The sequence below is a fragment of the Erythrolamprus reginae genome, chromosome 5 (assembly GCF_031021105.1).
Source record: "Erythrolamprus reginae isolate rEryReg1 chromosome 5, rEryReg1.hap1, whole genome shotgun sequence".
In the NCBI taxonomy this organism is placed as follows: domain Eukaryota; kingdom Metazoa; phylum Chordata; class Lepidosauria; order Squamata; family Dipsadidae; genus Erythrolamprus; species Erythrolamprus reginae.
In genome coordinates, this window is record NC_091954.1 from 71,415,707 (window position 1) to 71,438,403 (window position 22,697).

Below are 22,697 nucleotides of genomic sequence, written 5' to 3' on the forward strand. Positions count from 1 at the left end.
ACTTCCAGTATCCAGTTGTATCTAATCTTAGTCAATATAATTGCTAGAAAATAAAATGCCAGTCTACTTAAATAAATTATTTTCTATTTTGATGATAGGCAACTTGTCTGGATTTCAGCATTTTGCACAAACCAAGAAAATTGTGTGCAAGAGTTACAAAAGTAAGGAATAAAACTGATAATTTTACATTCAACTTTTCAAAAATGGGGGAAAAAATTCAGAAACCCTTAAAAGTTTTGATGTATTTTCATTTCACTACAGAGTTGAGATTTACTATTGGTTATCAGTTCAATATTGCTATTTGCAACAACTCAAACTAAAAACTACAATTGTTGCTGAAATTATATTTCATGGCACAAGCACCTGAAATTTTGTATTAATTATGCAGTAGGTGTTTTCCCCCCAGAATAGTAAGATTATTTATTTATATTTCATATTCCATAGCTGTCCATTTCCATTTCTATTTATCAAAACTAGTGTACTGACTTTTCAAAATTTTGTAACAATAACAAGATGAAGAATAATAAGGAAATAAAAGCTTCCAAAATCCCTTCTATGCTTTATTGAGTGGGTACGAGATTATTTTATTTTTATTTTTTTTAAATAATCTTTATTTAGTTTTATTAAGAGTAAGACAAAACAAAGGCAAAGGGGAATCAATAATACATAGTAATTAGCGTTCATATCAGGTAACATCATAATCATATTGATATTATTGAAAAAAGGGGGAAAAGGGGAAAAAGAAAAGAAAAAAAGGGGGGAAAGAAAAAGAAGGGAAAGAACGAAGAGAAGAGAGATAGAGTAGACGATAGAAGAGGAGAGAGTGAGAGAAGGAATGATAGAAAGCCTAAAGGGATAAAGGGAAAAGGGGGAAGAATTGGGATGAGAGTGTCTAGCCATTTGGCTAGTGTCGGAGTTTATTACGATGTCTGTTTCCATGGTGTATTTGGGATATTATTTCCCATCTTAAAAAAAATTATTTCTGTTTTGTATTGAGGGTCATTAGTTCTAGTCTTTAACTGTTGTATGTAGGCTTTATAAGTTATTTGTCACAATTTTTGTATTTGTTTGTATTTTATCTTTCAATGAAGATTGATTTGTTGAAATGTTATATTTTGTAATGTTGGTAAATATATATTTTTTGTCTTAGCCATTTATACCACTTGTCCCAGGCTTGGTAGAAATCTGTATCATTCCTATCTTGTATTTCCAAGGTCAATTTGGACATATTTTGGCATATTCCATGGTTTTAATCAAGAGGTTTAATATGGTTGGAGTTCCTTTTTGTTTCCAATACAGTATTGCGCATATATGGTCCTTGCAGGGGTTATAATATGTAGTATAATATAAAAGTCATTTTTCTTGAAATTTTGTCGGGGGATTCCTAATAGGAATAATTCTGGTTTTAGTTGTAGGTTTAGATTAGTAATTTGATCTAAGATGTTTTTAATTTCCAATAATTTTGAGCAATTTCACAGGTTCACCAGAGATGGTAGTAGGTCCCTGGATTTTGCCTGCATTTCCAGCATAGAGGGAACGTACAGTATTTGGATATATCTTCGCGAGGTTATTATTTTAAAGCAGAGAGATAGATGAAAGCAACAGCTTAATTTAATTATTTATATTAGACATAGGAGCAGTACTAGAAAAACTGGCAATTTTAGGGTATATTACAATCCATCTGTTCCAAAGTCCGGAATGCTTGTACTAGAAGTACTAGATGAAATTATTGAAACCTCAGCCATATCTGGAACTCCATTAGATGCCTGGGGCAGACCAATAAGATAGGCACATTTATTTCATGAGTAGTATGGCACCAGATCTTCTTTATCAAGTTTTGGCATGATAGAATAATAATAAAACATTCAGAAATTTAGAGGTCACTTTATAGTATACAACTTTTTAACCATGGCAAAATATAATATTACAGTAATGTCCAAAAGTTATAGATCACATTTACTGTAATAAGATAAAAACCCCATCTAAAGTGAGTAATGTGTTGAGCCCTTCTTCTACCAGGAATGGTCCTACGCCTGTCCTAGTCATTAGGAATTCCTGAGCTGTCTCAACTTTTCTGTCACAGAAGGCAAATTAAGTCCCTGGGAACTCCACCACCACCTGCAGATTTTCTGAATGTTTTAGTATAATATGCCAAGAGTTGCGAGAAATTAATAGAAAGATTAATTTGTTGACCTGTTCAGTTACATAATTAACAATAAGCAGGAAGTTCTAGTTTAGTTACTACAATTTGAACTTGGTTGTTAAGCAAAGCGGTCACTAAATGAAATCGCTGCTATGCTTATGATGTTACTTCAGCTTTTTTTTTTTTTTTGCTTTACAGACCCATGAAAGTTGAAAATGCAAAGATTGGTCTGAAGGTACTTTTTCATCATCATTGTAATTGTAAATAGTTGCTAAATAAACACTATCAATATATTATGACAACTAAAAACCACCCCATTTAAGAGATCAATCATATTGGTATAAATATGAAATTAAAATATATAAAACATGAAAACATTTTTGAACATTGTGTTGAACTACAATGAGATTATATCTCATGTTACTGAACAATAGCACTGGAACTAGATATTGGAAAAATAGTGCCACCTAGAATATTATGAGAAAAATCCTTGGGTGCCTGATAATGAACGAGGCATGCTCTGGAATGCCCAATGCAAAATCCCATCAAACGTATTCTGGAAGATTATAGAGAAAATAAAATAATCAGAATCTGAATATAGAAAGAAGAGAATTCATAGGAATAAATTACACAATAAAGGCAAATGTAAAACTATTTTTACAATTAAAAAAAACAGATTCACTGTTCCTGTGCAGGGTAAACCACATCCAATTCTGATCTGCTATGAGAGTCCAAGCAATGGGATAAACTTTGGACGGTTGTCTTTTTTCAAGAAATTTGCAAATCATTTTGTGGCTGAATTTGTTAATCACGCCAAATGCTGAATATTACCAAGAAGGATTTGATTTTTGCTGAAGTTTGCTGATGCATTATAAATTCCACATTAGATATTTTATAGAGCCAAATAAATAAACCTACATCATTATTTACTTGATTTACCTCCCCTAAGAGTGAATCCAAATCATCTTTGTTCAATGCAGGTTCGGTTCCAGCAGAATCTTCCAGCACCTAGAATTAAAAATATTACTATGCCATCTTATATTTGTCTATTTTGAATAAGTTACACATATTCAAAATTCAAAATAACCCTAGCAGCATAGTGGCAGCAGTCAACAATAGCAGTGTTGAAACAGCAAGAACTTTCTAAAATTTCATTCCAACAGAAGCAATGGATGCCAGCATTCAGTAACTTAGCCCATTTGCAATACACCTTAGTTGAAAAAGTTGCCCTGTGATGCATTGTTTCACAGTTAAAGCTTACAGACACAAAATTTTAGTAGTACAGTGATCCCTCATTTTTTGCAGGGGATGCCTTCCAAGACCACCTGTGAAAAATGAATTTCCGTGAAGTAAATAATTTTTTTAATGTTTTTAATGAGTATTTGGACTTTTAAAACCCTCCCTGTATTGTTAACAATCTACTGCTTCTGACAGCTGAGAGAGACCGGCCTCTCTCAGTGGTCAGCAGCGGTGGTAGCAGCTGAAGGAAGCCGCGCTGCAGTTCCCCCCACACACACACACACAAACCGTCCCTGTCCCGGTGTTTCTAAGCCATAAATCCCCTTTGAAAAAACCCGTGAAGTAGCGAATCCGCGAAAGATGAAACGCGAAGTAGCAAGGGATTACTGTATATAGGTACAATCAACTTTGCAAATGGAACTATATTTACTTGCAGATGTTTTTCTACCTTATCTCTATGTTCCTATATTTGTTGTTGATTTAAGATTGTAAACTTCAAAGATATTGAAGCAATATTTTTTTCTAAAAAACCAGAAGGTGTTCAGCATACTGATGAAGACTAATAAAGAAAGTCTACTAGATTTAATAATTGGAGCTCAGGGAAGTTATGCCTATTAAAAGAAAATTAGATTGCAACTCTCATTAATCTCAGATAACAATGTATAAGCCAATGATGGGAATTGCGTATCACATCTGAAGCATGAAAAGTCATGAAGGTCGTCTGTGTATATACCAGAGTGTCTTTAATCCACTGGGCATAATAAGGTTGGGGGGAAAAGGAAAATCTGACCTTTACTGCTCGTAGTGTTTGAGCATTGGAGTGCGAGTCTCCTTCCAAGCCAATAACTGTAGAGTTGTCAAAACAGGACTTACATACCAGGATTCCACTAGAACACAATGTAAAAATAATCTTAAGCATTCCCTCAGAGCATAAGTTGATTTCAGATTCCATGGTTGTTAAAGTGGATATTGCTATGTTAGATTACAAGTAGATTTGAAAATGCTTTAAACCCCCACCAACATCACCACATTTTTCAGAGTATAAAATGCTCTGGACTAAACGACAGACTTACCTTTTGGGGGGAAGAAAACAAGAAAAAAAATCTGCTTCTGCCTCTGCCTTTCAGTAATTTGCCTCCTTACAGTAAACAGAAAACAGCCTGTTTCCATTTCAGTACAGCCCGATTAGCACAAGGGAGAAAAAGTCTGCCTCTGCCTCCCAGCAATTTGCCTCCTTGCAGCAAATAGCAAACAGCTGTTTCAGCTTCAGCACAGCCTAATTGTCAATTGTCGGCCTCCTGACGATCAGCTGTTTCAGGCTGCAAGGAATGCCATAAGCAATTGCCTCCTCCAAGTACTCCATTTTCAGCGTGTGGTCTACATTCAGTATGTAAGACACATTCAAATTTTCACCCTCTTGGGGGGGGGGGAGGAGTGTCTTTTATATTCTGGAAAAATATGGTAAACCTTTTATCTAATCAAGCAGCATAAACATTTGGACTACAGTATTCTACTTTATCATCTTGTTTCTGATATGTAGGGAGATTTAGAGTGAAGGTGATGTGGTGGAATAATAATAATAATAATAATAATAATAATAATAATAATAATAATAATAATAAATAATTTATTGGATTTGTATGCCGCCCCTCTCCGCAGACTCGGGGCGGCTAACAACAATAATAATAAACACATGTACAATCCAATAATAAAAAACAACTAAAAACCCCTATTCAGTTAGGTGAATTTTTACCTGTACTTTGTAAAAGGTGGAGATCAAAGTTTTGTCTTAACTAAAACTTTAAAACTGTCTTGGAAAAAATATGTCTTTAGGGGCTATATTAACCACATTAATTTAGTGCACCTGACATAAATATTTGCCACTCTCCATCCTTCTCTTCCTTATTTTCAATGGTAACAGCTGGGGGCCATGGCTTGACATATATAAGAGATAAATGAAGATTTATTCTTGGGCACAATTAATACCTGATTTCATCTGTGTGGGCAGGAAAATGGCAGCGCCAGTGGAAAGCCCTGAAACATTTATTGCAGTAGATCACATCTCCTCCTTTCCGGCATATACCGCATTTGTCACCAATGGTTAGTTTCTGGAAAAAATACAATTTAAAGTAATTTTCTAGCAAAAAATGGTCCTTTTTTAATTTCTTGAGAATAATTTTGTACTTTACATACTACTTTTCTATCCAGTATTTAACAGCTCTGTCGTAATTGCTTAGAAGTCTACTTACAATGCCATTCTTAGCTTTATAGCACACAATAAAATGACAAAAAATAAAAATAAAAAACTTAAAATTTTTAAAACCTGAGCAGTAATAGGTTGAAACTGCCTGGTCCACTCCCACTGCCAGGAGTTGATCCTGACTAGCTCAAGGTTGACTCAGCCTTCCATCCTTCCAAGGTCAGTAAAATGAGGATCCAGATTGTTGGGAGCAATATGCTGACTCTGTTTAGAGAGGGCTGTAAAGCATTGTAAAGTGGTATATAAGTCCAAGTGCTATTGCTATTTGGAATCCAGGGTAATTTAAAAAAAAGCAGAGTATCATTTCATTGCAACAATTGAATATTAAACACTAGAAACAATTTCATGACTGCTTGACTGTTTATTATATTTATAATCTATCTTTTCTAACAGAAGTTCCAGGAAGCATGTATGCGCTTTCTGAAGCTCTTCCTATTTTTCCCCACAACATTTTCAGGTAAATTATATTGAGAGACAGTGGCTGGTCCAGTGAGTTTTCATGGCTTTGCATGGACTAGAACCTAGGGCTCCCTATTCCTTAACTAGTACTCTACATTAGATCTGTTTGATTGAACCTAGTTTATATAGGGAAGAAAACAATTTAGAATTTAAAAACAAGTACAAACAAAACCCTGGGATCAGGCTACCTCAAGTTACCAAAATGCTAGAATTACTAGATATGATAAGGTGAACATCAAATCATAGTTGCCTTAATAGGTCTACTGCACCTATTTACCTCATCCCATGGATGAAGAAAGAGGGATGGACTCTTACGTAGATTTATAAGAGTGGCACCCTACAGTTCTTTCAAAAATAACACAGGAAAGAACCATCATATTCACATTTTAGCTTTCAATTCATTCTCTAGAAATGACCCATGGTGGCACAGTGGTTAGAGTGCAGTACTCTTGACTGCCAGCTGACTGCAATTTGTTAGGCGCAAGGTTAACTAAGCCTTCCATCCTTCTGAGGTGGGTAAAATGGGGACCCCAATTGTTGGGGGGAATATCTGTAAACCCCTTAGAGGGCTGTAAAGCACTGTGAAGTGGTATATAAGTCTAAGTGCTGTTGCTATTGCTAGCAATTGCCTGGACTAGTTCCTGTACTTTTGTTGGCAAGATTTTCAGAAGTATTGCCTGATTCCTAGTGCTGAGAATGACTTGCCTAAGATCACCTAGCTGGCTTTGTGCCTAGGTTAGCACTAGAACTTACAGTATTCCAGTTTCTATCCTGAAGTCTTAATCATTACATCAAATTGGCTCTTGTATTCTATTTACTCAAATTTGCTTAATATTGAGAAACATAATTTTAGCATTTACTTAAATTAGTTGTACTTAAATTTAACTGAAACAGTTTCAGAGTTTCAGTTAAATTTGGAACACAGTATTCCAAATGTGGTCTCACCAGCATTCTATATAGCGGGATCATAATCTCCCTCTTCCTGCTTGTTATACCTCTAGCTATGCAGCCAAGCATCCTACTTGCTTTCCCTACCGCCTGACTGCAAAATGGGTGAACAGTGCAGTCAGGCGGTAGGGAAAGCAAGTAGGATGCTTGGCTGCATAGCTAGAGGTATAACAAGCAAGAAGAGGGAGATTATGATCCCGCTATATAGAATGCTGGTGAGATCACATTTGGAATACTGTGTTCAGTTCTGGAGACCTCACCTACAAAAAGATATTGACAAAATTGAACGGGTCCAAAGACGGGCTACAAGAATGGTGGAAGGTCTTAAGCATAAAACGTATCAGGAAAGACTTAATGAACTCAATCTGTATAGTCTGGAGGACAGAAGGAAAAGGGGGGACATGATCGAAACATTTAAATATATTAAAGGGTTAAATAAGGTTCAGGAGGGAAGTGTTTTTAATAGGAAAGTGAACACAAGAACAAGGGGACACAATCTGAAGTTAGTTGGGGGAAAGATCAAAAGCAACATGAGAAAATATTATTTTACTGAAAGAGTAGTAGATCCTTGGAACAAACTTCCAGCAGACGTGGTAGATGAATCCACAGTAACTGAATTTAAACATGCCTGGGATAAAACATATATCCATCCTAAGATAAAATACAGAAAATAGTATAAGGGCAGACTAGATGGACCATGAGGTCTTTTTCTGCCGTCAGACTTCTATGTTTCTATGTTAGTTTTGGATTTGCCCCATTCTTGTTCCTACCCCAGTGATGGCTAACCTTTTTGTCGCCGAGTGCTAAAAGCGCACATGCCTGCACCCATAATGCAATGTGTATACACCATCCCACGTGCCCCAACCACCATATGTGCAATTCCCATATGCACTCCTCCCCTGCGCATGAGCATATGATCCCCCCATACGCCCCTCCACCTGTGCATTGCCCACCGTGCATGTGTGGCAGAGACCCAAAAACCAGCTGGCCAGTGTAAGTGTATGCATGTGTGGTGCATGCATGTGTGCTGGAGCTGAGCTGGGACGACAGCTCGCGTGCTCGCAGAGAAGGCTCTGCATGCCACCTATGGCACATGTGCCTTGGTCAGTCATCACGGTCCTATCCCTTTCATCTCTTGGAGTGTGATCTTCAGTCTGCCAAAGTTAAGAACACACCCCTGCTATCTGACTTTTGCATACACTGAAATGTAAAAAATCCATGGAAAGAAAATTTACTGACCAGTTGTTTCTCTATTCCAGCATTCTGTACTGTGGATGGGGCTGCCACGGACATAGAGAGCAAAGATGGCAGGGGCTGCCTGAAGGAGGCACACAGAGGTTCTTTGATAAGGACTCTCCTCCCATCTTCAGTTGTTCTCTGGACATAAACAGCACCCTGAGGAGATAGGAAAATTAAATAGCACTCCAGTCCTTATTCAGCTGCAGCAGGAAAACATTTGTATGGAGAAGGAATACAAACTGTACAAACTATTTCAGATCTGACATATGCTGATCTCATAATGTTCTTAAAGTGACAGAAGTTATTTAATTACATTGTACACCAAATATCTATGCACAGCTTTGAACAACATTCGTTCTCTGTTTTCATTTTTCAGAACGGAAACTGGAACTGTGACATAGGAGCAAATGGACAGTCAACCATTGGGAAAAAAAGCAGATTTTAGAACTACTTAGATAGACAGCCTTCCCCAAATTAATATGCTTCTGACAGCGTTCCCCGTAAGCTGCGCACGTGTGCAGGCGCGCGCCCCAAAATACCCCCCCTGAGAAAGAGAGAGAGAAAGAGGGGGAGAGAGATAGCAAGAGAGAGAAGAGAAAGAAAGCAAGAGATAGGAAGAGTGAGAGAGAGAGAAAGCAATAGGAAGAGAGAAAGAAAACAAGAGAGAGAGAGAGAGAGCAAGAGGGGGAGAGAGATAGAAAGAGAGGGAGAGAAAGAGAGAAAAATAGAGAGAGAGAAAGAGGGGGAGAGAGAAAGAGAGAAAAATGACTCTTGATTTAAAGCATATGGTAAAAAGCACCCAAATAATAACAGAGAGAAAAAACCCCAGCCGTTTGTGTGTGTTTTTGTGCGTGTGTGTGTGTGAACTCTTGAACCATTTCCAATAGCTCACCTGTTATTGGAAATGGTTCAAGAGTTCACACACACACACACAAGGGGGGAGGAGACAGGGATGGAAAAAGAAGATAGTAATAATAGTAATAGATTTTGGTTTTGTTTTATTATTAATTTCTTTTAATAAAAAAAGAAGGGAATTTTTTTCTTATTCATTCATTCATTCATTCATTCATTCATTCATTTATTTATTTATTTATACTTCTATGCCGCCCAGTCCAAAGGGACTGCCGCTCAGACACTATACTTTTCCGCCCACACCAAAAAAAAATTAGAGGGAACATTGGCTTCTGATATCTGGCATGATAACTCCTATCAACTCCAGCCAGAATGACCATCTGACATGGAAAGTCAAAAATCATCCTTATACCTGACTATGAGTAAAGGACTCTCTATTCTTCTCCTCTTCAGTGCCTTTGTCCTCTCTGGTTTTCCCAGATGAGCAGGAATCACACCTCCACGTCCCACTGATGAGTGTTCCAAGGTAGAAAAACAGGTGGATAATCAAATATACAAAGTAAAAAAGAAGGAAAAATAAATTAACAAGCTTCTTAAATCTTGTATAATTTGTTTCTTTCATGCAAAGTAGTTGCTGGCTGAAAATATTTTGCTTTCTTTCTCAATCCACATTTTTTGAGGCAGTTTTCAGTTGAATCACATTCAACGCTGCTATAAGGGCAGCATTCTCCATTATATTTAACTTAGGGTCTCACAAGGCACATGGAATTATGTCTATCAATATCTGCTGCTGTTGCTCTCTGTACGCAATACCTGCTGTTCATGCTGGCTATCAGATTCTGCCCATCTTGACCTTCCTCACACACACACTGAGTTAGTACTGTTCTCTTATCCTTAAAATGACACAAAACAATGCATAAAATTTCTGTCCTGTCTTACTATTTTGCAGAGGTGGGGAGAAGTGGGATGATTGTAAATATAAGGAAAATGACACTAAAAGCTCTATTAGTTGCTTTATTTTCTGGAGTGAAATGAGTGAGGGTAGGGCAAAGGAGTCATGTTGACATGGGCAACTATAGACACAAAATAAGTATATAAAGTCAGAACTATGTTTTAGAATATTTTGTTCCAGCATACTGTATTTTCTGAGTATAAGATGCACTTTTTTCCTCCCTTAAAGAGGCTGAAAATTTGGGTGTGCCTTATATTCTGAATGTAGGTTGTGTTTTTTTAGAATATTTTTTCAGCCCTAACTTGGTGTTAATGATCTTCCCAGCTCTTACCCATTTGCAAGCTCTTTCATTGTTACTCTCTGCGAAGAATGTTTTCAAAGCCCTGTCTTTGCTAACCACTTGATAGCTGATGAATAGCCTATCATTCTATATGTCTAATAGTATTTGTTTCTTATTCTTGGTTTGCAAATGGTTCTGTCATTCAACAACAACAACAACAACAACAACAACAACAATAATAATAATAAATCCCAGGAGACAGCAGAATTGAGGAGAAGCAGCTAGAGAAATTAGTGAAATACGAAGATCTAAAAATCGAGCTGCAACGACTGGCATAAACCAGTGAAAGTGGTCCCAGTGGTACTTGGAACGCTGGGTGCAGTACCAAAGGATCTCAGCGGACATTTGAAAACCATCGGAATTGACAAAATCTCCATCTGTCAATTGCAAAAGGCCGCTTTACTGGGATCGGCAAACATAATTGGCCGCTACATCACGCAGTCCTAGGTGCTTGGGAAGTGCCCGACTGGTGATGAAATACGAAATCCAGCATAGTGATCTCGTTTGCTGTGTTGTACTGACATAATAATAATAATAATAATAATAATAATAATAATAATAATAATAATAATAATAATAATAATAATATATTAGATTTGTATGCCACTCCTCTCCGAAGACTCCTTTGTTTGTAAAGAGTTCAGTCTTTTTCACAATTATTCTTCATTTTTTACTTTGAGAAGGTATTGATAACTATATTTTTTTAATTATAACCCAAACATTTGTCATCTTTTATTTGTTTAATAATAATAATAAAAGCCCTTCTATAATCAGCCACCTAAAATTAATTACAAAACTCAGTGAGAATATGCTAGATAGGATTACAAAACTAAGTTAAGGAACTAATTGTAAAGGCTACAAAGAACCATAATGACACAAGAAAGCAAATGGCTGTAAATCTGTATCCAAAACTATATTCAATTTTAGATGGATAAAAGTTGTTTTTACCTTGGAATTTCTGTCAATGGTGGTATAAGGCAACCAAGATGAAAGGCCTTAGGGCATCCATCGCAACAGATCAGCTCTCCACCATCCCTACAGATGGCACATTCATCATCATTTTTCTGGCCAGCAAAATTGCAGATTGATTAAAACAAAAGAACATTACAATTTGAATCAATTTCTTTCCATACAACTGAGGTTGCTTTTGCTGATCGTATTAAATCACCAGACCTTTGTTAAAATTATCATTTCTGTTGGTACTATGTACAAAACAGTTGGGTTTGCAATATATAAACAAACTAACAATGAGTGTTTGTTTGTAATGTAGTACTATAGCTTTAAGAAGTAGTGTTGCAAATTGCCATAAGAGGGAGCCAGAAAACTTGATTCTTTCTCTGTTCTTTCTACTGATTCACTATGACTGATGTAATAAGCTCTGTGTGTTCAATGGTAATTTAATGTATTTGTAAGCGGTAATGTATGTCTGACATGTAAGACAAAGACAGGCTTGTAATCTTATTATATTGAGAGATATTGATTGATCTGAATGTGAATGACTGGACTGTTTAACTTGACTGTGCTATTTTTAAAGTAAACACTATTTTATACAATTTAATGTACAGTGGAACCTCGACATACGAGCAGCTCTACTTACGAGCTACTCGAGATAAGAGCTGGGAGGGGAGCGACATTTTTGCTCGCCTCCCGAGCTCACATTCGGGATACGAGCGCCAAGGAGCTGTCTCGGCTTCAGGAGACAGCTCCTTGGCGCTCGTATCCCGCGTGTTTTAAAAGGTTGCAGCCGGCCTGGGGGGCTGGGGGGGGTGCTGGCAAGCCCCCCAGGCCGGCTGCAACCTTTTAAAACACGCGCGCCGCTTCGCAGCTGTCTCCTGAAGCCGGAACGCTAACTTCCGCGTTCGGCTTCAGAAGACAGCTGCAAAGCGGTGCGCGTGTTTTAAAACGTCAGAGCCGGCCTGGGGGGCTCGGGGGGAAGCCCCCGAGCCCCCCAGGCTGGCTGCCATGTTTTAAAACACGTGCGCCGCTTCGCAGCTGTCTCTGAACGCTAACTTCCGCGTTCGGCGGCAGCGGTTTTTGTTGTTGTTGCACGGATTAATTGACTTTACATTGTTTCCTATGGGAAACAATGTTTCGTCATACGAGCGTTCTGACTTACGAGCCTCCTTCTGGAACCAATTAGTCTCGTAAGTCGGGGTTCTACTGTATCTGTCTTGTATGACTAAATAATTACTCATATCTTGTGGATACCAGCTGGAATCCCACATTTTCCTCTGTGCATGTCCTTGAAAACCCAAGAATTCTGCACACTCCTTAACAATTTCTTAGTTTACTTTTGACCAGTAACCTATTTTAAATATCTTCAAGATCCATGAAGATTTATTTACCAATAGGCTTACAGTCTTCCTTCCAGAAATCAGTATACCAACGTATGTAAAGTCCTGTATAATGCCTGATGTTTTGTAAAGCCTGAGTCAGATATTGCAGAAATCAGTTGTCCAGTTTCTTTTGTAACCCAAGCCAAAGCAGCCATGGAGGACAGTGAATATTGACCAAATGCCATCCTCAGCAAGCCAATAGACACTCACTAGATGCAAACACCTGACAGCATGAACGTCACAATCATGAATAAGATGTCCTAATCTCATTCATACTCTAAGACGTGTGAGGGAAGATGGAGAATATTGTTTTAAAACTGGAACAGCTAAGGACAAATTTTGGCTCCCTTCTCCCTGAACTGGGAGTGAAACTAAAACTGCACTGTAAAAACCCTCAAGCATAGATAACAAGTCATACAGAGCCCTGAATCTCTGCAAGCTTACTGATTATCTCTATTCAGGGAGAAGCATAAATCTAAAAATTATTCAGATGAGAAATAGGGTAATTATATGGTTTAAATTACTTGGGGAATTCCATCCATAAAAATGGCACATTATCTAAGAAGGGAGAAAAAATACATCATAGCCAAACTCACATCTTTGAATCTGATACCAGTTTAAGTAGATAAAGGAAACTGGGACTTCCCACTCTGATGTATTCAGCAAGTTATACATTGAGTATATACTAGACGTTAGGAAAAATCTAGACTATTAACTACTAGTAACACACAGGACAACTCCCATCATGCCCTCACTTGTTTCCTATCACAGGAAAGTTTATGGAATTTTTTTGTTTATATTAGACTATTGTCGTACATACATAGTCCATGACTTACAAACATAATGGAGCCCAGAATTTCAGCTGTAAATCATCAAGGTCATAATCCAAGGCATTCACATGTTTGGATTATGACTTTTGTTTTTGCCGCAGAATGCCATGATCATTCAGTGACTCAACATATTCCTATGGGTATTTTTTGCCAGAAATCAGTCAGAAAGACCAGAAATCTGCAAATAAATAAATAAATGAATACAATATAAACCACAGTCATATGATCATGGATTGCTGCAACTGGCTATAAAATTAAGCTGCAACTGGCTATAAAAAATAAATCCCTGAAATATGCGTATGGGATTGCGGGAGTTTGTGCACCTGTCAGAACTCCAGAATTGGGTCGTAAGTCATGATGGGGTTTCCAGTGTAACTTCGAATGGATGCTAGGTGACTGGTTGTAAGTTGAGGACTTCCTATACAGTAAAGGACTAGTGTAGTCAGTAGAAAATTAGTACGAAAATATTTTTCTTGCTGTTATTCACCTATTCATATTGAATAGTCATATTCACGCTTTCACGTTCATTTGAAAGTTTTGCATCTTAATATAGATTGGCAGATGAATGCAACACTTGTTGAAAAGTACTTTCGTATTGGTGCCATATAACAGAAGCTCTTGGATTTCCTATTTATCTCATGGATGAAAACTCTGTGTGGTCACCATAACCTTGCCATAATGAGACTGACTCTAAACAGAAAAACAAGCCCAACATAAATTACTCCTTACTACTAAAAATTTAAAGAGAATAAGAATAATAATACATCATTATATATACTCAGGAACCTGGGGTTCTTTGTTATTCGTGCTGGGCTTCTTTTCATAAGCTTTATTTTCTCCAAGTTCTTCCGATGTGCTTGATGTATAACATTCATTCACAACTTTAACAAATTTCTTAGCATTGCCTGGAAAAAGACATATTTGATATCATGAAATCATCCAAAGGCAGCTTAGATCAACTGCTACAATGAGAAGTTGACTCAGCAAAAGTTACTGAGTAGCCTTTAGTTACATTTCTTTTTCAATTTAATGTAATATATAGGCCCCCTGGCTGAACAAATAATTTGTATGCTGAACAATACCTTATCCATTCAGAATTCTACTGTCTTGGAATCATATCTGAGTGAGCAATACCTCAAGGCATAATATAAAGATAATGTTGGATAGATTAGTCAAAGACTAGCAACCAACGACTTCAAAATTAAATCTAAAACTTGACCAAGTCATGTGATATTTCATTGACAAGACTCCAAACGAAGATGTGAAATTCTTTATTCCTTTTTGCGATCACAGAGAGACATTTCAAAATCTAATGAAATCTGATAATGAAACAAGATTGTTCATGGTTTTAAATTTTATTTTCATTGGTAGATCATTTCACAGAAGTAGCTGAAAAGCTTGGATTAGCATATTCAGCAAGCGTAGCAAAGCGATAAACTTACCATTTGGAAGAGGGTATTGTTGTACCTCAGCATTTTCTGATTTCTTCACAGCTTTTGTTTTAGGAAGAGGCCCTGTTGATTTATAAGACAGTTTGCAATATCAAAAGCAGAAATTGTCTTTTTTGTTTGTTTGCAAAATGCACAATACAGGTAGTTCTAAACTTACAACCACAACTGAGCCTCAAATTTCTGTTGCTAAGAAAGGCAGTTGTTAAGTGAGTTTTGTTTCATTTCACAGCCTTTTTCTCCACAACTGCAGTTGTTAAGCGAATTGTGTGGTCATTAAGCAAATATGGCTTCCTCCATTGAGTTTGCATGTTGGAAGCCTGCTGGGAAAGTTACAAATGGTGATCACGTGACCCTAACACAGTGCAACTGTCATAAATAAATGCCGGTTGCCAAGTGTCTGAATTTTGATCACATGACTGTGAAGATGCTGTAACAATCTTAAGTGTAAAAAACAACCATAAGCCACTTTTTCCAGTGCTGTTGCAAATTTGGTCACTAGACAAATAGTTGTGAGTCAAGGACAACCTGTAACAATTAATCTTATTATATGTTATTTATTAGGATGATAGTAAGAACTATACTTTTCTCAGAAACTTGAGAGCCATTAGTAGAGAAAATAAATGTAAAAATGTTTAATTCCAACTGCATGCCTTTAATCTTATAAAAAGAGAAAAATGCAGTATGATGTTATTACAATGGATTCCTCTTCTGAGATGCTTAAGTATTGGGGAGGGGAGGGATTTCCTTAATTCTTTAAATTCATTCTTTTTATATTTTAATTAAACTGCAATATACCACAAGATACAGTAAAAACACAGTAAATAATTTTATACCAAGGTGCAGATCAATTTTCCCTGAAGGCTGAGTTAATTGCAAAGGGTCTTTTTCTTCTATCTTTCTCTTTCCCTGGGATTTGTGCTGAGTCACAGTTTTTGGACTAATGGCAACTTTCTTTGTTTTGCGATACTTGCCGAAATCCATATCTGAAAATAAGGAAAATACTGAGACTGACTGAGATTCTTATCTACAATTGTGGAAATTTATCTCCAACCACATAGAAGGTAACTTTTTCCTTAGCAAAGACAGATTACATGCTACAAGATAGATCTTCTAAATGGGCTACCATCATTAACTCACATTTTCATCATTGTATGAAGTGGCTGGTTTTAAATTGAACTTGAACTTTATCTTGTACTAAAAATACTTTTATATGCTAGACATGTCCCAAGTACACCAATTTTAGTATGAACCACATTCAGCCAATTAAATACAACTTGGATTACTCCCATATTTCCCAATTTCTATACTATCTTTATTTACAACTTCTCATTGTCCCGTATACATTTCATTTTAAGGCCATAATGACAACATCTTATACCTTTAGGAAAGCTGCTCCAAATAGACTGAAGCTTGGAATACTTCTCCAAGTTGTACTCTTTGAAAAGGACTTTCCAGAAATCTTCTATGGAAGATAAATCCTGACTTAGCAACCATGTCAACATGGTATAAAAAGCCCTGTGGCAACCTTCAGTTTCCTTCAGGTGGAGAGTGTCCTTCAAGACAAAGAGAGGAAAATGCAAAATTGACCTATGGTAATTCTGAAGTATATTTTACTCCTTTAAAATGCTTAACGTGCAACGTGCAACATATATTATTTCCTGTAGTCCATCATCTTGAGTAGTAGCTAATTAGGAATGGTAATAGCTTCAACATCTGAATATTCTATTTTATAAACAAAGAGTGAGAAATAATTTTGATGCAATTTATCTAATTTGCACATCACAAACTAATACATGAAATTAAATTTTGATTATTTCTGAATTTTGCAGTATAATTTAAACCTGGCCTGAAAGGGTATATATATTTTGGGATGACTTTTAACCTTAACATATAGTATACTAGATGTTTTATAATCTATGGTATTTAGATGTACAAAAAGCCCTTCAACGTTGCTTCAAAACAAGATGAAAAGCAATTAAATTAAATTAAATAAATAAAAAGAGATTTAGTACACAGAAAATTTCATGCAAAAGAAATGTATATTGGGGAGATGGTATAATAAATACCGGTAGAACCCAGCATGATACTTAACGAATACAGTATTTATAAATTTAACCAGTTATTTGCAATATAGTAAAGAAAGGGTTAAAATTAAATTTATTTTGGAGGGAAAACTAGAAACTGAGGAAAATGGAATGCAAGTTTTTTGGAATTATAAGTAGTCTTGTGCTTTAGAGTGGGGAAAAGTTACCAATATTCCTCAGATTACACTCTACTAAACCAGTGTTTCTCAATTATTTTCTGTTACGCCACCCCCTAGGAAGAAGTAAACATTTTGCACGCCCCCAACTCTCTCTCGGAATGATTCTTTGCAATATTCAGCATATTTTCGCTGAAAAAACTCAAGCGGCTTATCAGAGTGATTGAGGTGTAATGTATTTACGTGACGCCTTAATTTGTTTGGCTTCATGTTGTCCACTGCCAACATTTTTAGACACAGTAAACATACCCGTCTTTCCTCATCTCTCACCATACTCACAGTGAAGCCAAGTACTACATACGCTTCACTATATTTCCTCCTCTTAGCTTTCGGGAGACTTATGTTTGTCTCATTATCTCTCGTCCCTCTCCTCCTTTCTTTTCATCCCTGTTAAATATTTTTCCTTGGTGTTTCTTAAGGATTTGTTATATGCACTTCATATCTCCTACTCTGTGCTGTGTGTTATTGTTCGGTGCAAAACCCCCCTATTCCCTGTGGCAGAAAAAGCACATTCCCCCGGGTCACGACCCCCCCTGGCATCGCTCTGTGGCCCCCCAGGGGCCCCTGCTCCACTATTTGAGAAACACTGACCTAAACTAATGTCTTTAGAGAGGCATTTCTTTTTAGCCATTGGCAGTTATTTAAAACTATATCCATCAACTTTGGTGTATAAATTGGGAGACAACACTTTTATTCATATTTTGATATTAAAAGTTAGTACCCAGGATATACAGTTACCGACACTGTTGATTTTTCATCCTACCTGCCCAAATAAAAGTTTATACAAAGTAGTCTAATAAATCATCATGTATCAATAATTTGCACAGAATAAAAGAAAAAAATGCAGTAATGAAAAATAAAAACACCAAAGCTAAAAAGTGAAAGATCAGCAAAATTGTTGCTGAACATGAGCTATACATAATATTGTATAAAACAAAACAGCAAATATGCAAATTATTGTAACACAGTAAATGAATGGCTTAAAAGAAACTGATATATTCCAATATGATGTACTGAAGAGCTACACAGTACCCAGATTTGTCCCCCTCTCACCTTGAACATCTCTTCAGTGACAATTTCATGATCAGCAAGCCCATGAAGTAATGGGAAGACATCATCCACTGCCATCGAAATCTCTGTGCGATAAATCTTCAGTAATTTTCTCAAATCTCCTTCCACTAATGCTTTATTGGAATTGAACATCCTGGAACAGAAACATATGTACAAAAGGAGTAAAGTAATCTTCCAAGTGTATTTCTGGAACAAATTTGCAGAAATCAAACCTTATTAAAATGCTTCAACATAATTTAAACCCCAGTTATTCGGAAGGATCATCACTTATTTTATGAAGCTTTCTGCCAGCCTCACTAGCTTTGGAACATTAGACTTGCAAACATAGTTTGCAAAAAGATAATGTTTCTTGCCTATAATTTGTCCTTTCCAATGACTCCTTGGTTGTCATTTTTCATTTCTTTCAATATTTCTAAGTATTCATCTTTGACATGCTTAGCTAGCTGTCCACGTTGTTGGTCTCACCTCCTAAATGGCAATCAACACAATATCGGTTTTCTGTAGTTCCTTGTGCGCTTTATATTGCTCCATTTTGAAATAAGGATAGATGAGGAGGGAGGAGGTGGAACAAGAGCAGCAAAATTTGATTTAAAATACAAACAGAAACTCAGTAATAACACTCTGATGAATCTGAGAAATAAAAGCTGTTTCTAGTAAAGCCTATTTAGACTTGTTTAATTATTTGAAATATCATGTTTCTTTCAGAGTGTTTCACTCCACCCTGTGCCATCTGCACACATTGTGTATTACCTTACTTGATTAGAAAATGAGAAGGTTGTACTGTGGATGGGGAAGTGTTGGGACCCCACCTCACCCCACACCACCCATGGTCCTTTACATTTCTGATAAGGCTGAGGCTCCATAACTTGAATGAGAGACTTGCCAATTAATTTTTTTGCAAAGATCTTTGCAATGTTGCAAAGATATGGTTATATTCAGGAATATAATAATATTGAGCTCCTATATTCATGTCATTTGAGAAGTTATTGTCATAATTTAATTAAAACACAAATACAAGAGGGCAGGCCAACAGCAGTCAGTCTAGAGCAGTGATGGCTAACCTTTTTTGGACCAAGTGACCAAAGTGCAAACCTCCAAAATGCAATGCGTGCGCAGCCCCCGCATGAAGCCCTTGTACTTGCACACGCCACCCCATGTGTGGTCTGCCCCCCACGCATGCGTAGCAAAGACCTGAAGACCAGCTGGCTGAGAGGAGGCATGCAAGCATTCACAGTGGAGCTGAACTGGGGCAATAGCTTACGTGCCCACAGAGAAGGCACCGCATGCCATTCGCCATCACAGGCCTAGGGCATTCTTCCTTTAGTCTGTGATTTCCATACAGAATTGGAATTCTGGAGCTATAGACTTCACACATTTGAAGGTACCAGAATAAGAAAAATCAGTATAGAGAGAATATGATTAATTGGAAGTGACCTAAGAATAGCATCTAGTGGTTTATATCCAGTAATGGTCGGCCAAAACCTTTACTGCAACACTGTGGGTGTGGCTTATTTTGTGGGTGGGGCTTGCCGGCCATGTGACCAGGTGGGAGTGGCTTGAACAATCATCATCGTTCAAGTGAACTGTTAAGTCCTCGACTTACAACCTCAACAGTGTCACTCGCTGGGATGACAATTTGCTTCCCGCGCTCTCCTTCCTGGGTCGCCCCCCCTGCCTCAGGCTGGGTAGCTAGGCGAATGGGTGTTGATCAGCTGTTGAGAAAAGAGGGGGAGGAAATGGGCCTCCTGCAACTCCTGCCGGTGCTGGTCTCCCTGCCGCTTTCCGAGGAGGAGGATGGGAGGGGGGGATGGTCAGCTGGAGCTGGGAACACAGCTTCATTTCCGCCAGTGGAACTGCATTCCACCCTGTCCTGCCTGCTGCCCACCCAATTATATTCCGAATAAAGATGAACTTCTCAGTACCTGTATATAGATAGATGTTGGCAGATGATCAGCAATATTTGCAGATTTGAATATCGTTATAGTTGCCAATTAAACATTTGTGATTGAATATTATGGCTTTAAAGAAAGCTAACTCCCTCTCTCTTTGGCAGTTTTTCAGCATTAAATTATGTTTTATTTCAGCTGATTTGGAAACAAATTGCTCAAGGAAGAAAGGAAAAAGAAAAGCTAGACTTTTCAGATCTTTTCCATACTATTTTAAGTCTTCGGAGTCTTCGGAGAGGGGAAGCATAGAAATCCAATCAACCAATAAATAAATAAATATTGTTAAAGCAATTTAATAATAATGCAATGTTAAAGTGTTTTTATTATAGTAATAAAATAATGTGGTAAAAGCTATTTGTTAATAATAAAATCTTAGGATCATCTATGCATTGACTCATTTTTCAGAATTTCAATAGACTTCCAAGAATTTTAGTGTTTTAGAAAATCTAATTCTACTTTATTGTTTTCAATCCATGAAAATCAGGTGACAACTAAAAGCTGTGAGTAGTATTCTTTTATATGGTCAGAAACTTCACTTCATGCAAAATAAATATACAATTACTCCCAAGTATGTAATTGGTTTCGAAGCACTTTAAATTATTCTTGACAAAATTTCTGGACTTTCCATGGTATTTAATCATTATATTTCCACTAAAATGAAGCTAGCAGAAGTACACAATTATGATCACCAAATAAATAAAAGTATAAATCTGAAATCATCCTGAGGATTGCTGATATATTTTTTTTATATCCAAAAATGTCCATTCTATTTTAGAAAAACTAACTTGGGTAATTATTTTTAACAGTGAATTCCTTTTAACCTCTACTCCAATAATGCTTTGTTATCTAATTCTCCATTTATTACCTTTCTGCAAACATATTAGCTTAATTTTTCTCTCACTTAAGAACCGTATTTTTCGGAGTATAAGATGCACCAGAGTATAAGACACACCTAGATTTTAGAGATGGAAAACAATTTTGAACCAAATGGTGTAGTAATATATTATTTAATAAAATACCAGTGTAGCAGAATACTTTTTACAACCTTCAAACTCAACAGCTTAAAACCTGTACAACTCCCAGAATTCCTCCTCTAGTCATGCTATCTCAGGAATGGGAGTTGAAGTCCACAAGTCTTAAACTTGCCAAGTTTAAAGACCCTTGCACCCCTTATCCCTAACCCAGGAGTCTACAAACTTGACAGCTTTAAAACTAGTGAACTTCAACTCCCAGAATCCCTCATCCAGTCATGCTAAATAAGGTAATTAGAAGGCAGAAAGTCCCATTTTTGTGAAAAATGGCCCATTTTTCAGCACTTTTTTCACAAAACCTGGGTGGGCAAAGGGTCTGGGAAGCCTGCAGGGAGCTACTGGATGCTGGGGTATGGCAAAAATGGCCCTGTTTTTGTGAAAAGCGGGCCATTTTTCACCTATTTTTTCATAAAAATGAAGGCATTTTTACCATCCCCCAGCACCTAGAAGCTCTCGGCAGGCTTCCCAGACCCTCTGTCCAAAAATGGATTTTTTGGGGGGGGGGGGCTTCAAGAAAGCCAAAATGGCTGTATTCACTGTATAAGACGCACCAAAATTTCCACCCCTTTTTAGGGGGGGGGAGGTGCGTCTTATACTCTGAAAAATATGGTATTTTGAACACGCTTAGAGTGAAACAAAACATGGCCACTTGGCCCTGTATCACAACTATTGAAAACATATTCACATTTTTCACATAAATCCAGAAAACATACCGGTACATATTAACCTAGATAATGATCCATACCTCCATTTTTAGAACTGTGCATACTTACATGAGTGTGTTTATTGTGGTACCTCACCCAGATTCATTAATGAAGTGGGAACTGCAAGAAACAGAAGTATGTACTATATTAGAACTTCAAGTGAACTCATTAAAAAGTGCTAATAAAATTGCTGTGAGCGAAATGGTCAGTTTCTAAATTTGATACCCAAATCTAAATAAATAAATAAAGTTTAACAGGTTTCAAAAAAGTTTCAGCATTTAATCATTTTATTCCTATAGTTCAGAACAAGCTAACATGTATTTTTCATCAAAAATAAAGCTTTGCCATCATCTCTAGGAACTGTGTTAATGAAGAACTAGAAAAATAAAATCAAAATACTGTCACCCATCACTTCAAAATGAAGTGTAAAGATTGCACTATAAGTAACAATGGTATATTGAATTGTATACAATGAGTGGGATCTTTTATGTAGCATGTAACCCCAGATTTTATTCTCCTTTATGCATCACGCTGTATCTGGCAACCCTTCTTTGGTGATGATGACCAGACTCCATTATTTTTTACTTTTAAATAAAGCTAAATGATAAACTGATTTATTACAAATATAGTACTAAC

At 36.9% G+C, this 22,697-nt stretch overlaps 1 protein-coding gene across 7 annotated transcripts in view; it reads right to left on the reverse strand.

Moving 5' to 3' along the window:
- Window positions 1-582: 582 nt before the first annotated feature.
- Window positions 583-22,697, reverse strand: part of AIRE (autoimmune regulator) — a 29,571-nt gene continuing 7,456 nt past the window's right edge. For 2 of the 7 annotated variants that reach the window (XR_011559206.1, XR_011559207.1), the window contains exons 2-13: window positions 22,131-22,181; window positions 18,363-18,513; window positions 16,428-16,602; window positions 15,883-16,032; window positions 15,041-15,112; window positions 14,385-14,503; window positions 11,381-11,496; window positions 9,553-9,649; window positions 8,289-8,444; window positions 5,369-5,490; window positions 3,083-4,269; window positions 2,318-2,699 (exon numbers count right to left, since the gene is read on the reverse strand). Coding sequence is in view for 3 of the 7 variants with exons in the window: in XM_070753050.1 (XP_070609151.1) it covers window positions 2,619-2,699; window positions 3,083-3,151; window positions 4,173-4,269; window positions 5,369-5,490; window positions 8,289-8,444; window positions 9,553-9,649; window positions 11,381-11,496; window positions 14,385-14,503; window positions 15,041-15,112; window positions 15,883-16,032; window positions 16,428-16,602; window positions 18,363-18,513; window positions 21,192-21,205 (1,419 nt within the window). In the remaining 4 variants the exon portion in view is untranslated. Of the gene's footprint in view, window positions 2,700-3,082; window positions 4,270-5,368; window positions 5,491-8,288; window positions 8,445-9,552; window positions 9,650-11,380; window positions 11,497-14,384; window positions 14,504-15,040; window positions 15,113-15,882; window positions 16,033-16,427; window positions 16,603-18,362; window positions 18,514-19,441; window positions 19,461-21,191; window positions 21,257-22,130; window positions 22,182-22,697 lie in introns of those variants that run through there. The other 5 variants (XM_070753051.1, XM_070753052.1, XM_070753050.1 and 2 more) reach the window with 5 other exon arrangements.